This window comes from Neovison vison, chromosome 3 (assembly GCF_020171115.1).
Source record: "Neovison vison isolate M4711 chromosome 3, ASM_NN_V1, whole genome shotgun sequence".
Lineage (NCBI taxonomy): Eukaryota > Metazoa > Chordata > Mammalia > Carnivora > Mustelidae > Neogale > Neogale vison.
In genome coordinates, this window is record NC_058093.1 from 229,007,287 (window position 1) to 229,029,106 (window position 21,820).

Below are 21,820 nucleotides of genomic sequence, written 5' to 3' on the forward strand. Positions count from 1 at the left end.
GTTTTGTTTTGTTTTTTAAACAAAGTTTGGCAAAGGAAATTTGCTTCCATAAGATGACACAGCTGGTTAGAGGGCAGACCTAGGGCCAGGACTGAACGCGGGAGTTTAGTCCTTTTTTACTTAGAGACTGTTGTGTTTCTATAACACCCGGTGAGAAAACATGATATCTTGTGCCTTGACTTTAATAGTTAATATTAGGTTACAAGTGACAGTCATTTTCTTTTGTTGTAGCTAACACAGGAATAATTTTCCTCTGAGTAATTCAAGTGAGACAAAGACTCAGACTTCTCAAGCAAAAAGTTCCAAAAATCGACTAATAAAAATCCCAGAGCCATAGGTTGTATTGTACCTCCCTGACTGTGAGAAGAAGGAAACAATTTCATAAAGAAAACTTTGCAGGAATTTATGCTTTTTAGCAAGCAGATGCTGCCACGAATATTGCCAGGGTAACAGTTAGAATGATGCTTTCCACATTTAGGAGTTAATTTCCCAGTGAATCGCGACATACTCTGAGGTTGTGATCTTACTGGACTCCTTGTTGGAAATGACATTGGCGTGAGTAGATTTACAAGGTAGAAGGAGAAATCTTGAGCTCTCTTTCACAGAAATCAGAAGGCCCTGTGGTTTCAAGGCTGAATACTGGCAGTTAACACTGGGGTGTGGAAGGACTGGGGGGGCAGGGCGCACGTGAAAGGCAGCCAGTGCGGCTGATACCTACAGTTGGGGAGAGAGAAGAGGGCAGAAAGATAATTTCAACAAGTGGAGTTCAGGATATGTTCTATTTTACTGTCTTCCTGACAGGAGATAAGATTTCATTGTCGTTAGTTTTAGCCAAATTTTGAGAAACATGCTGACTGCTTTTGATTTTTTTGGTTTATTTATAATCCCTGTGAAGAAAATGAGTAAGAATAGTTAAAAAGAATCCCAGAAACATAAATTACAGCATTTGAGTCGTCCTCCCTTAATTTAGAAGACAAAATGTAGTTAAAACAACACAAAGCACCCAGTTCTTAGGTAACTGGGGTCTGGTTCTTTCCAGGCCCCGGGTTTCCAGGTGTTAAGTGAGGTCCGTCTGAGTCTCTTCCATTGTTATTTTAGTGGTGCCCCCTGGTTTTGCACAGACTTTGTTTTTCAGAGTAGTTTCTGAAAACAGCCTTATACTTCACCAGGTCTCATTCTCCAAGGATTAAGAAGCTGGGGCATTTGGAATGGAATGATGCTGGCAACAGCTGCTCTGCACCTGTGGGCCTGGGTAGAGACCTGTGGGCTCGTGCATGCACTTGGGAGTCTCCCAAGAGCCATGTGGTGTCCCTCATGCATTTATTTTTACATTTTTCTGTCTCACTCCTAGAGGTTATAGAGAAATGTCTATTTAGCAGCTCTGAGCAGTTAGTTTTTACAAAGAGAGTCCTTTCCTTCAAGTTGAGTATGGGTTTGACTGGGTTGGAGACAGTGTGTTTACAGATGACGGGATTTATGAGCAGAGGGAATTAGGGTTTTTGTCCCTTGGGTATTAGAGAGCTTGCATTCCTGGATTCTGAGGGGTAGTTGAATCTGGGCCTATATACTTACAGACAGCCTAAATCAACTTATGAAGGTTCATTGTGACTACTTTTTCCAAAAATCCTCCAAATCACTAAGTAAATGTTAGCATTTAAAAGATGTCTGTAAAGGGGAGCCTGGGTGGCTCAGTGGGTTAAGCCACTGCCTTCGACTCAGGTCATGATCTCAGGGTCCTGGGATCAAGTCCCACTTCGGGCTCTCTGCTTGGCAGGGAGCCTGCTTCCCTCTCTCTCTGTCTCTGCCTGCCTCTCCGTCTACTTGTGATCTCTTTCTGTCAAATAAATAAATAAAATCTTTTTTTTTAAAAAAAGAAAGATGTCTGTAAAGATTGGGTGTTGGTTGGTATTTATTTATTTATTTGTTTATTTAATTTTTAAAAAATTTTCAGCATAACCGTATATTCATTATTTTTTCACCACACCCAGTGCTCCATGCAATCCCTGCCCTCTATAATACCCACCACCTGCTACCCCAACCTCCCACCCTCCCGCCACTTCAAACCCCTCAGATTGTTTTTCAGAGTCCATAGTCTCTCATGGTTCACCTCCCCGGTTGGTTGGTTTTTAAATCTAGATGGATCTCACTTTCAGGAATGAATGCCTTGGTTTTTTTCTATTTTCTTTCTCTTTCTCTTCTTCTTCTTCTTCTTCTTTTATTTTGAGAACAATGCCAGTTTTCTTCAGTTACAGATGAAGGAGTGGCTTGCATTGGTTAGGTATGACTTGACATGGTGATTAAATCAGACATGTGCCTGCAGACCAGAAGGTTATTTTAGGTAGATTAGAACACGAAGCCTGCTCACCGCACAGCAGCCCGTGTTGCCTGTCCACGACGACCCGCAGAGAGCAAGCCCCGATCCCTCGTGTTGGACTCCTGGCCCCTCTGCTGCTTGGCGCGCTCCATACACCACGTCCCGGCTCTGTGTGCTTTTTGTGTGCACTTTCATTGCTGCTTCGTGGTCCCCCCGGGAGAGGGATGGGAGGCCTGCTGGCTTTCTACTCAGGTGAGTCTCTGACTTCCAGGGTACATTTGTGAAAGGAAGGATTTGCTGGTGAATGGCTGCTGTAACGTCAACGTCCCTGGCACAAAGCAGTACCGCTGTGACGGCTGCTTGCCCCACGGCTGCTGCGGCGCCTACGAGTACTGCGTGTCCTGTTGCTTGCAGCCCAGCAAGGTACGGACGGTTGCCGCCGTCCCCATGCCCTTTCTCTATGCCCTTCCTGGATGCTGAGCGTCGGAGTCTCCGCGTGAGAGTCTCTGGAAGGTAGGGCTGAGAGGGGAACGGTGTAGATGGCAGAAACTGCTCCTGTGAGGTAGTGCCCATGAGGAAGGGAGTGGTTCCCACTGACTTGGGTGGCTCGTTTGCATGTGGGCCCCTGTGTCCCTCATCAGGGCTCACGGAGAGGGGATCAGGCTCGTGCTCATTTGAGCTTGCTGTGTCCCCCTCTCTACCTCCCCTTCCACATCAGCAGTCTCTTAGTTTAGGAGAAATATCCAAGGTTACCTTGTGCTGCTGAGTCTGGAATTTATTACAGGTACTAATTTTTGTTTCCATAGCAACTTCTCCTGGAGCGCTTCCTCAACCGGGCAGCCGTGGCATTCCAGAACCTCTTCATGGCCGTCGAAGATCACTTTGAATTGTGTCTGGCCAAATGCAGGACCTCATCCCAGGTCAGAAGCGGCGATGTGGCTCGCTGGGGGATGGGTGGGAGTCAGTCGAAAATAGGCAGTGGGGGCCTCTCGGTGGGGTAATAACGGAGAAGAGATTTAAGCGAAGCCGTGTCGAGCTTTGTTTCATGGACGGTATTTAGATGATGGTATTGAGAAGGTCAGCATTGGATTTGTACATGCTAGGGAAGTAAAATATTTATATGAAATCAAGGTCTAATCAGCTTGCGTCTCCCTTATCTGATTGGCATGTCCGCACTTCAAGTGGAAGCTCGTAGTTATTTCTGAGTCTGGGTGGTGCCCTAATAGTCCAGTTCCTGAGAACAGTTCTCTGCCCCACGTCTCCGACTGAAATGTGGCTAGGGCTTTCCAGCAACCACTTGTTAAGAGGAAGCAGTCATTTGTTCTGGGATGGAGTTGTAATTTATTTTAGGATTCGAGGGGATGGGGCAGGGGGGCATTTAAAAACACAGGAATAAACCTGTGGGTGGTCAAGCTCTCAGTGCTCACTGGCATGCTGTCCGTGTAAGTGCTCTGTTCTTTGGGCGCTCAGCGCTGGCCCTGGCCCTGCAGGTGTCTGCACGTCTGTGTCTTTGCATCACTGCGCCCTTGCCTTGCTGCTTCTGGGCTTGGGCGGTTGTCAGGGCTCTCGGTGTGAGATTGCCAGCCATGTGGGGTGTACACGCATGCTGCTTCTGGCTTCCGTTTGTGGAGTGTCCAAGACTGTACTGGCTTCGTCTGAGATCGTCATTCTCTGTGACTTTTGTACCCTTTGCCAGGTTTCTGGAGACGCCTTTTGATTTTATGCCGCCTTGTGCATCTCTGGTCTGGGATCGCTGGGTAAATATTTCAGGGATTATAAGGAGCATTTGAAAACATGAAGAAATTCCTGATGGGCTTGTTTTGCTTTAAGAGCTTTCCACTTGAATGGGCTTTAAAGGAAATGTGGAGGAAGGCTGAACACATGACTCATTTTGAATCAGATTCTCTCTCATTCTGAGAAATGTTAGAGAAGGTGGAATATTTTTTTCCTTAACTGATAAAACCCAGACGCTATTTCCAGTCTTGAGGGAAGATGCTGACCTTTCTCACTTGATCTTTTTATTGTAAAGAGAGAGGTCCCACTTGCCTGTTTATCTTCATTATGGTATCCTCAAAAAGGAGATTTGCTGCATGTCTATAAATTGGATTAATGCTTATGATTTAGATGTTACACACTGGTCTTGGGCTAATTAATGAACTCCAGACTAGCTAAAAACTCAAGTTGCCTTTATGAAAACAAATTGTTGAAAAATTAGCCGTCAGGGATGATTGTGTTAAATCCCATTTTCCATTTATTTAACCAACTGAGGCTTGTGTGGTATTGTGGGATTTGGCTTGTGTGCCAGACCTGGAGGTACATAAAACTTCAGGAAAGCACCTGGAAATGGCATTTCCTTCGTGTCTGCAGGGTTCAGTACCAGGAACTGAATTTCCTTAGAGCACAGAAGTCAGGAGCGAAACATCTGGATCTTAATCTAACGTAACATCGTCTGAGAAAAAAATAGTTGTCTTAAGTGCCCAGGGTGTAGCTAGATTGTTTTAAAAACCAGGCAAACAAAACTCTCTGTAGGCGTAGGAAGGAACAGCCATGCAGTGATGTTCTGTCCATTTTCACACACTCGTTGGCATTCTGTGTTAAGCATGCGCCTCTGTTTCATAGCAGTGCCTGGACTCTTCTGGTGGCATTTAGAGAATGTCTTGTGCAGGCTCCTGGCAGAGCAGTCCTGCTCCGGCCGCCACTGTCCTGCAGGGAGTGTGTGAGACTCTGCTCTCTCTCACCGCGCCCTTCTCTTCCCTTCTGCCAACAGAGCGTGCAGCACGAGAACACCTATAGGGACCCCATAGCCAAGTACTGCTATGGAGAGAGCCCTCCCGAGCTCTTCCCTGCGTGACGGGCCCGGAAGGCAAACCAGGCACCACCGGAGAGCTTGTGGCCTGAAGCCACCCTCCAGCGTTCTCTAGTGCACTTGGAAGAAGAGAGACATCACGCCGGAGCCTTGGCTTTGACCATCTCTTATGTTGTACTCTGTGGCCTTGCTCTCCGCTGGGCTTTACCCCATGGGACGGTTCTGTAAAACAGCTTGGAAACAACAGTGGGTCACGTTCAACAACAAACTGCAGGCGAGCTTGCGGAGCTGTTGGCTCTCTGGGGCACCTCTCCCATGGCAGACTCATCGAACCCTTCCCTGTAAAGTTATTTATTGGATTCCTTCGGAGTAGTGGGAAAGTGGTAATGTTTTATATAGGACGATGCCTTGCCTTGATAGTTGAATATATTCAAGGAAATTGTTGTTTTTCTTGTTTTCTTGTATTCTTGAGTTTTATGAGTTAAGCCATCCTTCACCTGGATAAAATGTTTGGCCTCTTTGAACATGTGTGTTCTCTCAAGGTAGTTATTTGGGTTTTGTTTCAACAGCACCTTCAGGAGTGGGCCCTGGACACTGTATCCTGACATCTCAATTTGTCACCAGCTCAGAGCCACTCTTCCCCATGCCGGCTTCCCTGCAGACGCCCTCAGCTTTTCCCGTAGTGGCATTTGAATCTGCTCACATACCTGTGCGTGAGCACCGTTGGAACCAGAAACTCCAGCTCGCTCTTCTGCAGGATTTTGTTCTGATGTCCCGCGCCGCTGTTGCCGTCATCGCAGGCTGCTCAGCTGTGTGTGGTGCGCTGGGGGCTTCGGGAACACCGCCGGCAGCCCTCTCTCCTCTCCTGTCATGGAAAACTGGTGTTAAGGGGATTCCTAGGTGAAGATACATCTAGAAGCTGGCTGTAAGCAGTCATCCTTCACTGCTTTCAGCTTCCAGATATGTAACAGGTTCAGACCTTCAGTTTCTTGATGATTTGCAAAGAAGAAAACACAGGTTTCTGTGAAGGTGCTGTGCGAGAGTTACTGGTGCCTCGGGGGCGAGTCTGTGAAGGCCGGGCATGCTGGTTGCTGGTCCGCGTGCTTGAGGCGCCCTCTGGGTTTCTAGTTTGACACTGAATCTCACGGGCTCCACGTCCAGAGTATTTGGTCCCCCTCTCAAGACACCCTGCGCCTCAAATAGTATGGCTCTTTGCTCTCAGGAGACCTGGGCACGTAACTCTTTCCTGGAGTGAGCCTCTCAATAACCCCCGGGATTGGGCAAGGTCTTTTTCCTTTTTTGATTGTTTAAGCTGTTGACCTTGGAGCAGGGCAGTAGTTTTCCAATCCACTTTTGACGTTTTTTTTTTCAGTAGGGTTTTTCCTTTGGACCATGTTTGCCTTCCATTATGTTTCTGCAATATGGAGCAGTAATTGCCCTTAACTTTCTCCTGTTAGTTCTACATCTCTTCCCAAAGTGGTGTGTCACTCTAAATAAGCTTTCTCTGAGACCTGTCTGGCGATTGTTTTTTAATGTTTTTTTCCCCCAACATCTATTTAGTTTGCATCGGACTTTTTGGATTCTAGATGCATTCATGGTGCTAAATCAAACTTTGTATGTGAAAGAAATGTGCATGTCTGGATGTTTTACCATCTCATTCTTTTTGGTAATTCAGTCTGGTGTATGTCTGTCCCATGTGGGTTGTCACTGTTATCAGCCTCCTCTTGGAACTCATTTAACTTTTGAACAGTGTAACAGAGACTTAATGTGAAAATGGCTTTATATCAAAGACTAACTCCTGCCTCTTCACTTCGTGCTTGAATTATTGACGAGCATGTTCTGCATTTTCAGTGCTTTCACAAATAGTATCTACAGTTTTAGCTTACCTTTATTCCCACGTTGTAGATGAGGAAGTAGTGGGAAGTGAAGTGACTTCCCAGAGTCCCCACTGAGATTTAACGACAGAACCAAAGCAAGAACTTCATCTCCGGCTTCAGTTCTGCTGTCCTTTTCCACTGTCTCTTGCCAGCCCCACTGCTGACTCATACGTGATCATCCGACTGCTCCCCCGTCTCCCTGCCCCATACCAAGGTCATATGGATTTCAGTTGTCCAGGCCAAAAGAGAGGAGAGGTGGCATCAATAGCCAAATTGGGTCGGTAATTCAAAAGTCATTTTCATCTGGCCCTGGAATATCTTTGTGTTTGTGGTTTTTGTTGTTGTTCTTTTTTACTTAAGTCTATTTAGAGGCATGTTCACTGTTTCTGGAAACTCACAATGCTGCAGACTATACAATAAAGCCACTGACGGACCTGGACCATCACTTGGCCTCCCCAGCCTTCCAGCCCAGAACCCCTCCCTGCTCTGCACTCTCTGGGTTTCTGGTTTCCTCAACTGAGTTTTTCTAGAATTAGGGACCTTGTGTTGTTTTTGCGTGCCCAGAGTTTAGCAGTGTGTGTGATAAATGTTGGGATTTTAAGGAAAAATCAAAGAAGAGACCGAAGGAAAAAGTTAAATACTGAGTGGGACCAAAGGTAAGAGGGTAGTTCAAAGCATTTCCCCCAATTCTGAATCTCAATTGCCTTGCTTGTGGCTGCAGTGGTAAAGATCTGTCCTAACAGGGAAAGAAACAGCAGAGTATATGCAAGAGGTTTTAGGTGGGCAGGTACGCGGGGGGGGGGGACATGCCTCCACTGGGCCTGCGACTCAGGGTGGCCCTAGGCCTGGTGATACGGGACTGTCGTGGAAGGGCAAGCTTGGCAGCTCTTGGAAAGTGGGGGATAGGATTTTAGAGCAGGGTTTTCAGCTGTCAGTGTGCTCCTGAAAGCCAACTCAGGGCCTCTGGGAAGTGCCTCAGTTGGTGTGTCTGCAAAGGAGCTATGGGGACAGGGAGCACAGTCTGCAAAACTCCCAAGCAAAACTCTCTCATCTTTGAGATTTTCAGACAAATTGTAAACATGCAGAGATGTTGCTTATTTGGTCTTGGTTATTCCTTCGAAGGCAGCAGAGAATTCTGACTCAGAGTGAGTAACTACTTTCGAACAGCGTGGCTGTGGGCAGTCTTCTCTTCTGAGTGCCGGGCCCTTCATCTGTAACGTGGGATCACATGGGTTGTGAGGCGTCCGCAGGAGTGAAGCCCCGTGCTCAGCACGAGGTCTGGTGTCTGCAGCCCAGTGGGGGAGCACTGTCAGGTAGTGACCACACCGGGGCTACTGGGTCGCTCACCTGGAAGGGTGGCAAATACAAAACTTAGTATTATTTTTATGACTGTTTTTTAAAGAACTCATGCTAAAGGTGAAAAATTCCAGATAATTCAGGAATATGTAAAGATGAAAGTAATAATAACCTAAAGTCCCACAACTCAAAGATCAGGCCTGTATTTTTCTCTTTCCTCATGACTTTCCAGGCAGAAAGGAGAGCACTTTTTCCTCTTGAAAACAATTGTGTAATGGACATCCTTCTATGTTACATATAGGCATATGATAATTTTAATGACCACATTAAAATGTCAGATTTCATGGGTTACAATACTGTTATTAATCCCCTGCTGAGGACACTTTGCTTTTTTTTTTTTTTTTTTTTTTGCTACTACAAACTGCATTGATGATATGCTTTTACCAAGCATGGTTCTATATTTATCTGATAACTGTTTTCACCAGTTTTTGCTCTCACCTGAAGAGTGTGGAAGTGTCTTTTGCCATGCCCCCTGAGAACCTGCCCACCATCTTTTGTTAACTCTGCCGATGGATCTCAGTGTTTTCATTTGTGTTTATTTAATTGCTGCTGAGTTGAATTCTTCCATGTTCTGATTAGCCATTTATCATTCAGATTCTTGGCCAAACTGTCTCTCTTTTTCTTAGTGTCTTTAAAACATTACTCCAAAGCAAGTAGCTTATATGTGAACAAACTGACTTTTCCAGTTGACCTAGAGCATTGGAAGGAGGCAATTTTGTCCCCAGGAGACCTTCGGCAATGTCTAGAGACATTTTTGTCACAACTGGAGGAGGGTGGCGCATCTTGTGGGCCGAGGCCAGGGACATTGCTAAACATCCTTTGGTGCACAGGGCAGCCCTCACGACAGGATGACCTGGCTCCAGATCGTCAGCAGGGCCCAGGTGGAGGCCCGAGCCTTGGGTCACATTTCCCCCATAGGTTGAACAGAAGAGCTACCAGGAGCTGCGAGCTGACTTTATTATTTCCCTACCCTTGCTTTCAGCCGCGCAGGAGTGCTGCTGATTCAATTATCCTGCAGTCCCTGGGGACCTGCTGCTTCCTCGCAGGTCTCTCCGAGAGAGTGCTGCCTCCAGGAATGGCATTATTACTCTGCCACACTGTCCTTAGCACACTAACGTGATCCCAGAGCAGACGCCCTCCTGGCTGCAGAATGACCTGGAAGTTTACCAACAGCCCCCTCCCCCTCCCCGCAATGACAGATTTGCTCTTCTGGTGTCTGCCGCCCCAGCAGCAGCAGCTCTCTGCATGGAGTGAGTCTGGGGGAGAGAGAGATGGGAAATGACTGCTATCAAAAGGTGCCACACTGGTATATAATAGTAATTTTTTTAAAAAGAGAAACCAGTGGATTATGAGAGTTCTTTCCTATGCAGGTGCTTTCCTGACTGTGCCTTGTTCCTGTCTTGAATTGTGGGCCTTTCTGTGTAGATTTGTCTTGGATAGGGTGTTATCAGGCTGTGGGTACAGCTTTGGGTGCTGCTGTCCCTGGTCTTAGTCAGTCACGCATCTGCCGGCTTCCTCTGCAGTCCGCTTTCACAGACAGAGGAACCAGGGGCCCTGGCAGCGTCCTGGGAGTGGGGACCGCTCCTGTCCCAGTGGGACCTCTTCAGTTATGTTGTACGTACAACTCAATTCGTGTCTGACGATAAGAGCTGAACTGCTGGGTATTCTAAAAATAAGAGGACAGCCTTTAATATTATAATAAACAAAACAACTGGCTGGTTACAGCCAAAAGACAAAGCAGGGAATTAAATACTTGAACAGGTGTCCAGTTTTCTTGTTTTTCAGAACTGCTTTACCGGACCTAGAGGGACCAGAACACAGGACTGCTAGAAATGCATTGTTTATGAACGGGCACTTTCAAAGCTGTTGATAGGGTAAATAGCCCCTTGGTCTTTGGACTTCTTTCTTTGTTTTTATTTAAATTCAATTAGCCAACATACAGTTGACTAATCATTAGTTTCGTGTTCTGTAATTCATCAGTTATGTGTAATGCCCAGTGCTCATCACATCACGTACCCTCTTTAATGCCCGTCACCCAGTTACCCCCTCCTCCCACCCACATTCGGACTTCCTTCCTTCATTCATTTTTTATGAGGGTACAGTAGGCCAGCTCCAGCCAGCTTGCATCCAGGTTTTCACAAAGAAGTGGTGTTGGCTAAATGAGAGAAGGTAGTGTTGACGCTCGGTGAAATTCTAGATTTCAGACTCTTGGCCACACGTCCTTATTGCTAAGGGTGTGCGTGTGAGCCTCACAGCAGCAGCAGGAGGCAGCTGAGGAGCCTCCTAATGAACAAGAGCACAGGCATGCGTGGCCTCGAGTAAAGTCCCCTCTTCTGGCTTTGGTCTCCTCGTTTGGCACAGAGGGAGCTTGCTAAGGTCTCTCGCAGATTTGGAAATTGATTTCCATGACCCGCCAGAGATGCCGCCGCGTGTGCCTCCCAGCAGCTTGGTCCCGGGCTGTGATCTTCCCAGGGGCAGCAGACACCAGCCATCCGAAGCCCGCTTTCCTCAAACCAGGGCTTCACCTTTCTCTCTCGAAGATTTCAACTGGGGCTAACCGTTTTCTGCCTCTTCCTCTTCAGATTTTAAATAGACACTATATTCTTCTCTGCGGGGACCAACTTATCACGGATTGCTGCTCCGCACCTGTGAAAGCAGCTGTTGTGTTTTCCATCATAAAAACAGCTGCCTTTTGGCAGGGACACACAGGGCTGTGCTATGTAGTCATACCTTAATACAGTGCTAAATTATTCAGGTGCGCTTAACCTGAGACACCCGGAGCATCCCAGAATTCCTAAGAAGGGCTTCTACAGTCATTCCTCAGTAAAAGGTTTTCCTTTCATTTCTTGTGTGATTACAAGGCAGAAACCTTAAAAGGTAGGAAACTGCATTTTGAAATGTAGGAAATTACAAAGAGATTGTGCCAAATCAGACTCCTCGGCCCCAAAGAGAACCATATCAATTTTGATGTAAAATTTGCCTATATTTTGTACATAAACGTGTATTTAATGTTTGTATGCAAATCAAGTAGAATCCTGTAGATATTATTTTTATTTTTTTTATTTTTTTTTTTAAGATTTTATTTATTTATTTGACAGACAGAGATCACAAGTAGGCAGAGAGGCAGGCAGAGACAGAGAGGGAAGCAGGCTTCCCGCTGAGCAGAGAGCCTGATGCGGGGCTCGATCCCAGGACCCTGGGGCCACCCACTGAGCCACTGGCCCACTGAGCCACCCAGGCGCCCCGAGATATTATTTTTAAATAAAAAATCCCTGTTAGATTGATATAAGCCAATTGTAGCTAATTCACTTAAGGAGTAGAAAAGTAACACAATTTTGCTTGTATCACCTGGCCTCTGAAAGCCAGGTCAGAGGCGAACCCCTTCATGGTGGCACACGGGGGGGGCTCTGCATTTCCGCATCCCCTTTCCCTGTCTGATGTCCACACGGTGGGGAAAGAAGTCTTTCTGTTCTTCACAAATTCTAGGTGTCCACCTTGGCCAGACTCAGCCTGCACTAAGCATGCTGGGGACAAAGCCTGTCAGGGCCGACTTCTACTTGCTTTTCTTATCGTTGTGAAGTAGGTTCCACAGCCAGCGTGGAGCCCCCAACACAAGGGTCAAACTCACGACCCTGAGATCAAGGCCTGAGCCGAGATCAAGAGTTGGACGCACAGCTGACTGAGCCACCCAGGCGCCCCCAACTGCCACTTTCTGGAGGGCTGAGAGAAGAATGAGGAAAAGCCTGCTCCAGATCTCCTAAGCATGCCATTCGGAGTAGCGTGTAATTAGATACAGAAATGAAGGGCGGAAATATATTGAAAGTTTGGGCAGGACGCCTGGATCGTCTTACTTAACGTCCGGTTTGGAGGAAGGATGGTCTGAGCTCAGGGCAGCCCACGTGTCCCCGAAGCCAGCTCTGACGAGTGTCCAGCGACGTGATGGTTTCGGAGGGCATGAGGGACTTCCGTTTTCAAAGATTACTCTGTAGTACTCTCATGAGGGTACCTTCAAAGTACTCTCATGCACTCCGTGGGCACTGGAGCCCACTGGGCACCCTCTCCATGGCTCAGGCCTGGGGTCCCCCTCCTGTGCTGACCTCAGTTTCTGGAGTTCTTCCCCCAGGGCAGCATTTCGTGGCGGCTCTAGCAGCTCAGTCCCTGACATGCACACTCCTCCTGTGCTTTGCCTGCAGCCTGCTCGGTGCCAACGTGGAGGCCTGAGATAAATAGTCCTGCAGCAGCTTAGCAGTCGGCTGGGCTCATTTATTTGACACAAATAAGCTCATTGACCTGATTTAGCGCAGGCAGGAACTGTGGAGTTGAGTCCGATGTGATCTCAAAGCCCTGTCTCTTGTCTGCAGCCTTTGCAGACCCCCAAGGACAGCTGCCTAGTTAAACGGATGCTCGATGCTCGGTGCTCGTGGGCGCCATTTCCAGAGGGGAAGGAGGCAGAGGGCGAGAGAGGACGGAGAGCTGGAAGGAAGAGAGATGGAGAGGAGAGAACGAGGTGCTGGTAGCACCGACACGAACAGTTGCTCTCTGTGCCACTTGGTGGCACCAACTCCATAGGTTTTCTGTCTCTGCACACTCCTTGCCAAGCGACTGTGGGACCTGTGCCCACATGGACTCCCTCTCCCTAAAACAATGAAGCTCTTTCTGTTGATGGAGAACCATCTGCCGCCGAGGGTACATCGGGGCTCTTTCTGGGGTCCCGTCCATTTCGTGCACAGGGCCCTGGGCAAGCAGCCTTTGGTCTCCTGCTGGTGCCCACGCTAACCCGTTCACGGAGTGGAGAAGGAGATAGGTCTCTTAGCCGTCCTGACGTAGACAAGGACAGCACTCGGGAAGCACTCACCGTGTGCTGTTTTGCATCCGCCCCATCTTCTGAGGCAGGTGTTCTTTCTCGTCTCCATTTTACAGAGGAAGTCCCTGATGCACTGTTAAGTTTTGCTCGAGGCTACACCGTGAGATGCTGGAGCTGCGTGCCAACTGCAGGTCTCTGCAAGGCGCACACAGGCCTGGTGGGCAGCACATGACCTTGGCACATTGTGATAACAGCAACCTTCTTCTAATCATTTCCGGGGCTAACGGCCTCTTATTTAATCCTAACAACCACTTCTGTGAGGTAGGTAGGTAGTTAGGTTTGCTCCCATTTTAAAAGGAAATGAACCCAAAGATTAAATACTGTGCATAAGGGCACGTTGTCCGGGTGGTTTAAACCAAGACAGTGATTGAACCCAGATCTTTCTTGATCTTCAATGAGGACTTTTTTTTTTTTTTTTTTAAGATTTTATTTATTTGTCAGAGAGCACACAAGCAGGCAGAGTGGCAGGCAGAGGCAGAGAGAGAAGCAGGCTCCCTGACGAGCAAGAAACCCTATGTGGGACTTGATCCCAGGACCCTGGGATCATGACCCAGGCCGAAGGTAGTGGCTTAACCGACCGAGTCACCCAGGCATCCCAATTGAATATAGACTTTTAGCCCCTGTGATACAGTAAATGCTGCACTGGGTCTGAGCACTGAAGTGGGGAGCAGGTGCTGGGGAGGACTGCTTTACATTTGCTCTGACATGTGCACTTTGGCCTCAGGATTGGATCATTCTTGATTTAAACAAAAATGTTTCACCTTTCTGCTGCTGGTCCCTGCCAGGAAGGGTTTTTGAAGACTGTATTGGAAGGAGAACATGTCCTTTCAGAGAGGGCTGGGTCTTAATATCCACAGAACAGAGTCCTTGTATTGGCTGAATACACCTCAATAATTCATATGCAGAAATCCCTCAGAGTGTAACCATATTTGGAGAGAAGGCCTTCAAAGAGGTGATTAAGTGAAAATGAGGCTGTTACAGTGGGTTCTAATCTAATAGGACTGGTGTCCTTATAAAAAGAGAGACCAGTGGTGCAAGAAGGTGGCCATCTACGAGCCAAGGAGAAAAAGGCTGCAGGAGGAACCAAGCCCCCGCCCCTCCACGCCTTGATCCCAGACTTCTGGCCTCCAGAGCAGTGAGAAAGTACATTTCTGTTGTTTGAGGCACCCCCTGCCCTTCCCACCTCCAGTCTGTGGTGCTTTGTTTTGGTTGCCCAAGCTGATAGATCTAGCCCTTGAAGGAAGTGAGTGCTGCATTAACAGGCAGAACCATAGGGCAGCTCGGGGCAGGGGAAGACCCGGCTGCACCACCAGAGTTCTGGCTGCTCGTGTCTCCTCCTTCCTGGGCCTGAATGCCCCTTTGGAGAGGGGGAACATGGCATCATGCACGAGGATCCTTCTAGCCCTGGTGTTCTGGGATACTAGTCGGTGGTCTCCAGGACTGCAGACTGGTGGCTGAAACCAGTGGTGTTGAACCAGAAGGGAATTTTGCCCCCCACCCCCTGCCCAGAGGTCAGTGCCAATGTCTGAAGACCTTTCTGAGGCTCACAGGTGTGTGTATGGAGGGGCTCCCAACATGCATTAGAGGCCAGCATCCTCCAATGCACAGCACAGGGCCCCGATGTCACCAGTGCCATGGGGTGAAAGCCTGGGTCCAACTTGTCACCCTTTGAATGGTGCTGACCCCGGAGTGCCGGCCCCAGCCAACCATCCTACAGGTATTTTCTTGGCACCTGGTGGGTGCTGGTGAGACCCCAGAACCGCAGGATGGCCTTCGGACTTGTGAACTCGAGTGGACCCTGAGCCTCTGGTTTGCAGACTGTAGTACCTGAGCATCCTTATGGGTTGGTTTACCTTTAGGACAAAGTGTCATTTTGGGTTTTTAAGGAAAATCTTTGATGCTTGAAGCACACAGACACCACGTATTTATTCACACTTCATTCACAGATCTGTGGTTGTACAGCTTGTTTATTTTCTAAAAGGATTTGAGAAAATGCATGTCTATATATAGTACTGATAAATAAAATAGAAGTAAAATTGGGACCATATTAAAATAGAATGCAGACACGCAGTTGAACAACGCAGTTGATGCAGTTGAGTTTCCTGGCAGCAAGGGCAAAATGAGAAATAATCCCTCATGTTAATGCAAAGCATTGAAGATATAAGTAAGGCAAAGCATTTCCTCAGTGCAAAGTCTAAAATGAGATTTTTGTAGGGTGTGAGACAGAGGATACTGACTGGTACTTAGATACATTGTGTAGCAAGCATACCCAAACCAGGCATTTTTGGATGTTGGGTAGAATGATGATTAGAAATATTCTCTGCTTGAGCTTTCAAAACTGGTGAAGACGCATGCAGCCCAGAGGAGCACAGAGACCGCCCTGTACCGGAAAATGCTGGGGAACCCCAGCCAGCTGCCTGCCAAGTGTCCTGGCAAGGGTGCCTGGTCCATCCCCTGGAAGTGGCTGTTTGGGGCGACTGCTGTTGCCCTGGGGGGTGTGGCTCTCTCCGTGGTCATCGCTGCCAGGAACTGACCACCCAGGTGGCCACCACCCCCTTGCACACCATGGACCCCACCCTGCGCTCCCTAACTTCCCCAGGCTCCCTGTCCACTGCCCTATCTGATCCAGCCCCCTCCTCTGGGGCGGGAGCAGTGAGGTGTGAGGGCCACATGGCCCCAGTGAGACAGGAGGGACTATGGCCCTATAGGAGGAAAGTGAGGCAGGGCCCGGGCTCCATGTCCAGCCCAGAGGGAGGGGGCCCTCATTCCTCCAGACCCAATTCCCATCCCCACCCCCATCCCTCTGGGTTAGGTCTCAATAGAGGCCAGCCTCAGTTTCTCCTTCCCAACAGGCCTGGGGGCAGCCCTTCCCCAACCCAGTCCCTGTCCAAGTGTCAGTCCCCACCCACACCGCCTGCTGCCCTCTGTCCAGGTTCTCCCTCCCACTCCTTCAGTGAAATAAAGCCTCCTACCCCGCAAAAAAAAAAAAAAAAAAAAAAAAAAGAAATATTCTCTGCTTTCAGATAATATAATCAGTTGTGAGAGATGGGCAGTTAATGTCGCTATCTGCCATTCAGGATCATAAATGAGGGGATAGAGGAAGTGCTGCTCTGTGGTGAGGTGGGCAGGGCAGCCTTACAGAGGAGAATGCCGTGTTTATAAATACATACTTTTAAAAAATTTGGTAGTTTTTTTCTTTTTCTTTTTAGAAAGACAGAACATGAGTGGGAAGGGAAGGGGGAGAGGGGACGGGGCTAGGGAGAAGGGGAGAGAGAGAATCTTAAGGAGGCTCCAGGCCCAGCAATGGAGCCTGACCAGGGGCTCAATCTTACGACCCTGAGATCATGACCTGAGCCAAAAATAGGAATCGGACGGTTAACCATCTGAGTTACCCAGGCGCCCCAAGTTTATGTGATTTTTTTTTTTAACCACGAAGTAGTATACTGCATTATAGAAAATCAGGGCGGTAGAAAAAGAGAATAAAAGCTTTCACAAGTCTTTCACTTTTCTTTGGTGTGTATCTGTTTTCCTACACACACACACTTAATATATTTAACAAAAAGGAAAATTGGGATGCTATTTCATTTTATTAGTTTGTAGCCAAATGAATGGCTCTTGAATGGGGCTTTGAAGTTGGAGATGACCAAGCAGAGAAAGTGGTGTGCTTGCCAGGCTGGCTGTGGAGTTAGGTAACCAGGCTCCGTGGGGATGGGTGAAACCCCACATTTCATTTCATAACTCCAAGGCGTGTCATTCCCCTGGTGACAAAGAATGTTGTCCCCCGCCTCTGGGTTGTACAACCCAGCAGCCTTGTTTTGTTTGTTTGTTTTTCTTTTTTTCTACTTACCAGTGTAGCAGGAATGGTTTTTTTTGTTAGTCTGCTACTTCGTTGCTTTTTTGTAACAATTTTACTGGGACATAATTTACTTACCATACAATTCACCACCTTAAAGTGTACAATTCGATGATTTTGGTTTTTCACAGGCTTATGCACCCATCACAATTAATTTTAGACATTTTTATCACCCCAGAAAGAAACTCCATAGTCACTCCCCATTTTTTCTCCCTCCAGCCTCTGCCAGCATTTCGTCTGCCTTCTGTCTCTATGGATTGACCCATTCTAGAAGTTCCACATAAATAGAATCATGTATGCGGTCTTTTTAAACTAGCTTCTTTCGCTCAGTGTATTTTCAGAGTTTACCTGTGTTGTAGCATGTGTTAACTTCATTCAATTGCTAGGGGTGCCTGGGTGGCTCAGTGGGTCAAAGCCTCTGCCTTCAGCTCAGGTCTTGATCCCAGGGTCCTGGGATTGAGCTCCTCATTGGGCTCCGTGCTCAGCAGGGAGCCTGCTTTCCCCCCTCCCCCCACCCCCACCTCTCTGCCTCTTGTGATCTCTGTCTGTCAAATAAATAAATAAAATCTTTTTAAAAAATTATTATTTCTAAATAATATTCCATTGTATAGGAAGACCATATTCGCCTGTCCATTCTTCAGTTGAGGGATGTTTGGGTTTTCTCCACTTTTTGGCCCTTAGGCATGAGGCTGCTAAGAGCATTTATGTGTAAGTTTCATGTGGACACATGTTTTCAGTTCCCTTGGCTATAGGACTGGAATTTCTGGGTCATTGGGGAGCTCTGTGTTTCACCTTTTGAGGAACTCTACTGGATTGTTTTCCAAGGGAGTTGAACCATTTTGCATTCCCACCAGCATTGTACTGGGATTTCATTTCTCTACATCCTCTCCAGCTCCTGGCTTTATTTATCTTATTGATTATAGCCATCCAGTGATTATAAAACGGTGTCCCACTGTGGTTTTGACTTGCACATCCCTGATGACTAATGCATGTATCATCTTTGGAGAGATGAGTGTCTTCATCCTCCCATCTCTAAAATGGGTGTTTTTTTTTATTGTTGAGTCGATAGGGTTTTTTTAAATATATTCTTGATGTTAAGTCCCTTATCAGATATAAGATTTGCAAATATTTTTCCTGCTCTTTGGCTTGTCATTTCATTCTCTTGATGGTGTTCTTTGAAGCACAGAAGTGTAAGTTTGATGAAGTTCAATTTAACTTTCATTGCTTGTGCTTTTGGTGTCATATCTAAAATGCCACTTGATTTTTAATGCATGATCATACTCCTTGGAATAGATGCAACCTAAGGGGATAATTATTTGATTCTCACTTGTATGAAGTTATGTGTTTTAAATGCCCCCTCCTCGCCACGGATGTCGTACCTGTGGTTGGGTGCAGTTAGCCCACGGACCACATTTTGTCCCATCCTGTATACTTTATAAACATTTCATTGTTCCACTTGCTGTTTGTCTCCCCCACGAATGTGTCCAGCTGCGCTCAGACCTCTGCAGAGTCGTTGGCAAGGAACAAAGTCTCCAGGGGCACAGCTTAAGGTGTCCCATCCTCAGGTCATTGCTGAAGGTTGCACTAAGGCACCCTTGCAGGACCACGTCGCCATCTGCTGGCAGAGATGGGCAAGTGCGATGCCAGGACTGGGAAGAAGGGTCTTAACACAGATGGTCAAGGACCACTGGCGAATTCTTTTCACGCTGGCCTGCCTACTCCTGTTGCTTTGAAGGGCTACCTGCCTTGTGAGCTAGTGTCTAAATATTAAACCCCTTGCTAAAACGGAATCTGTTTTTACAAGGCAAGGAAGCTCGCGCAGTTCTTTTTTCATGGGCGTTGCCTGGTGCGTGAAAAACGTAAATATGGGGACGCCTGGGTGGCCCAGTTGGTTGAGCAGCTGCCTTCGGCTCAGGTCATGATCCCAGAGTCCTGGGATCGAGTCCCACGTCGGGCTCCTTGCTTGGCAGGGAGCCTGCTTCTCCCTCTGCCTCTGCCTGCCTCTTTGTCTGCCTGTGCTTGCTTGCTCTCTCTCCCTCTGTCTCTGACAAATAAATAAATAAAATCTTAAAAAAAAAAAAAAGTAAATATGTAAATACTGTATGTAGCCCAGGTGAGGAAAGGGAGATGAATAGGAACCATTTTTGTACCGTACGGGTAATGTCATTGTTGTGTTTGTTGAGTCTCCGACGCTCCAGAATTCTCTTCAGTGTGTCATGATACTTTCTTCTGCAGGCTCTCCCAGGCCTGTTGCCCCCCACTTTGAAGATTAGAACAATGGGGCCCTGTAAAGATGAAGAACTGCATGAGCAACAAACAGATTTTTTTAAAAAAGATTTTATTTATTTATTTGACAGGCAGAGATCACAAGTAGGCAGAGAGGCAGGCAGAGAGAGAAGGGGGAGAAGCAGGCTCCCTGCTGAGTAGAGAGCCCAGTATGGGGCTTGATCCCAGGACCCTGAGATCATGACCTGAGCCAAAGGCAGATGCTTAACCCACTAAGCCACCCAGGCGCCCACAAACTGATTTTCTAAAATGAATGATAAAGGGACTCCTGGGGGCTCAGTCGGTTCAGTGTCCAACTCTAGATTTTCAGCTCAGCTCATGATCTCAGGATCATGAGATCGAGCCCCACATCAGGCTCGACGCTGGGCATGGAGTCCTCTTACCTGCTTAAGATTCTCTCTCCCTCTACCTGCCACCCCCTGCAAATAAATAGATAAATAAAGAAAGAAAGAAAGAAAAAGAATTGTGCAATGGCCAGGGCGTGAAATCATTAGTACTTAGTATAGTATTGTATACTCTATTTTAATAAGTACTTGTTGAATGAATGGGGAAAAAAAGCTTCCTCATCCCAACTCCTGACTCCTTTTCAGCACACCTAGCTGCTTCTCCTGTCCTAAATGCTGCAATTATTTCAATAAATATATATAATGTTCAGTGAGAGGGCACATGTTTATCATTTGTCTTTCAGCCTTTAATAAGGGGAGTATAAAAATGTGATTTGTTAAAAAAAAAAAAAAAAAAAAAAAAACAATGTGCAGAGAAGCCTGCACACCCATATTCATTTCAGCGCTATTCACAATAGCCAGGAACTGGGAACAACCCAGACACTCATCAGTAGAAGAATGGATACACAGAATATGGTCTAGCCCCCAGTGGAACACTGTTCAGCCCCCAAAAGGGAGGTACACCAACGCTGTAACATGGGTGAACCTCCAGAACATGATGCTACAAAGAAGCCGGCCACGAAAAGGCCGTATGTTGTACGACTGCATTTATATGACATGCCTGGAGGAAGCCAATCTGTAGAGACAGGAGGCAGGTTTGTGGTTACCAGGGGCTGGAGGGAAAGGGGGTGAGGATTGACTGCTAAGGTTATGGGGTTTCTTTGAGGTGATGAAATATTCTCAAGCTGATTGTGGGAACGGTTGTGTAGCTCTGAATGCACTCAGAATACCACTTGAAATGGGTTTGCATTTTATAACATACTATATCCCAATAAAGCTGCTTTTAAAATGTGTGCAATAAAGCTTAGCATAGGCCTAGTGCATGAGGAAGTTTGGGGATTGTTTGTACTGGGGACCCTCACAGAGGAAGAGGAATCTCTCATGGAGAGCTGGGCTCACCGGGTAGACCCAGGCTCAAACCCCAGTCCTGTTCCTGTCTAGTAGCATGATTTTGTGCTAAAAGTCACTGTGAAGCTTGGTTTCCTTCTTTGCAAAAGAAACATGGTAATATCTTCCTCATATTTTTTGGGGGGTGGAGGGGATAGATTATGATTACAGTGTATCTAAAGTTTCTTGTAAACACCATGTTCAACAAATACTCATTTCGTCTCCCAACCCTGAGCTGCTATGGTTATGATTCTGTGGTTTTCAGGCTAGTGAAAGGGCTTTCCACTAAGTCCTCTTGCCTTTGGAATCTTCTAATGGGCAGTGTAGCCGAGTGGGTTCAAAATATGAACTGAGGGGTTTGGACTGAACTGAAAGCTTGGTCCATTGCAGGAATCTGTGGTTATCTCACTTAGGTGGCCCTTCCTACATTATGTGTCCGTTCTGTTCTACCCTGCAAGATCTGGATCCTGCAAATGGTGATCTGTGGGTTTGTGGGCCATGTGCACCATCCTCTATCTTACTTTGAAATGATGGAATGATGGGGCATTTCTCGCTACAGGTTTTTCCCAGCCCTGCCTTCACCAACGCATTCTGCAAGGGATCGATTTGCAGAGTGGCCTCCTAACAGGGGTGATGCTGGGAATGTGGCCAGCATCAGAGTTTTTCCAACACCCTCAACTTTGTCCTGGATGAATAAGGACCCTTCAGGCTACTCCACATAAACTCTGTTGGATAGAGGCAAATGTGCCACCAAGGCAGGGAGAAAAATATGTATAAGAGGGCATCTAGAAACATCTCTGCCATCCCGGAAACAAGTCACAGTGGTCCTGCCCTCAGCCACTTCAGGACTCAGGACAGATGAAGTTGATTCTGTTGGTGATTATTATGCTTCCTGCGTTTGGAAGAGGCCTCCCCCAGTAGAGGGGAATGAATTCTCAGCATGGAATTTTCAGACTGGGGGTGGGGCCTGGGAGGGAGAAAGGTTTAGGAGAAATTGCAGAAGGACTCCTGGGTGCCTGGGTGGCTCAGTGGGTTAAAGCCTTTGCCTTCCGCTCAGATCATGATCTCAGGGTCCTGGGATCGAGCCCTGCATCGGGCTCTCTGCTCCTGGGAAGCCTGCTTCCTCCTCTCTC

The 21,820-nt window shown here is 47.3% G+C and overlaps 1 protein-coding gene across 5 annotated transcripts in view; it reads left to right on the plus strand.

The window, feature by feature from the left end:
* Positions 1-21,820, plus strand: part of SPRING1 (SREBF pathway regulator in golgi 1) — an 89,348-nt gene that overhangs the window by 10,959 nt on the left and 56,569 nt on the right. For 3 of the 5 annotated variants that reach the window (XM_044244202.1, XM_044244198.1, XM_044244199.1), the window contains 3 exons: positions 2,586-2,737; positions 3,121-3,234; positions 5,082-5,644. In XM_044244202.1, the coding sequence (XP_044100137.1) occupies positions 2,586-2,737; positions 3,121-3,234; positions 5,082-5,165 (350 nt within the window). In that variant the 3' untranslated portion in view covers positions 5,166-5,644. Of the gene's footprint in view, positions 1-2,585; positions 2,738-3,120; positions 3,235-5,081; positions 5,645-5,689; positions 7,443-21,820 lie in introns of those variants that run through there. The other 2 variants (XM_044244200.1, XR_006383964.1) reach the window with 2 other exon arrangements.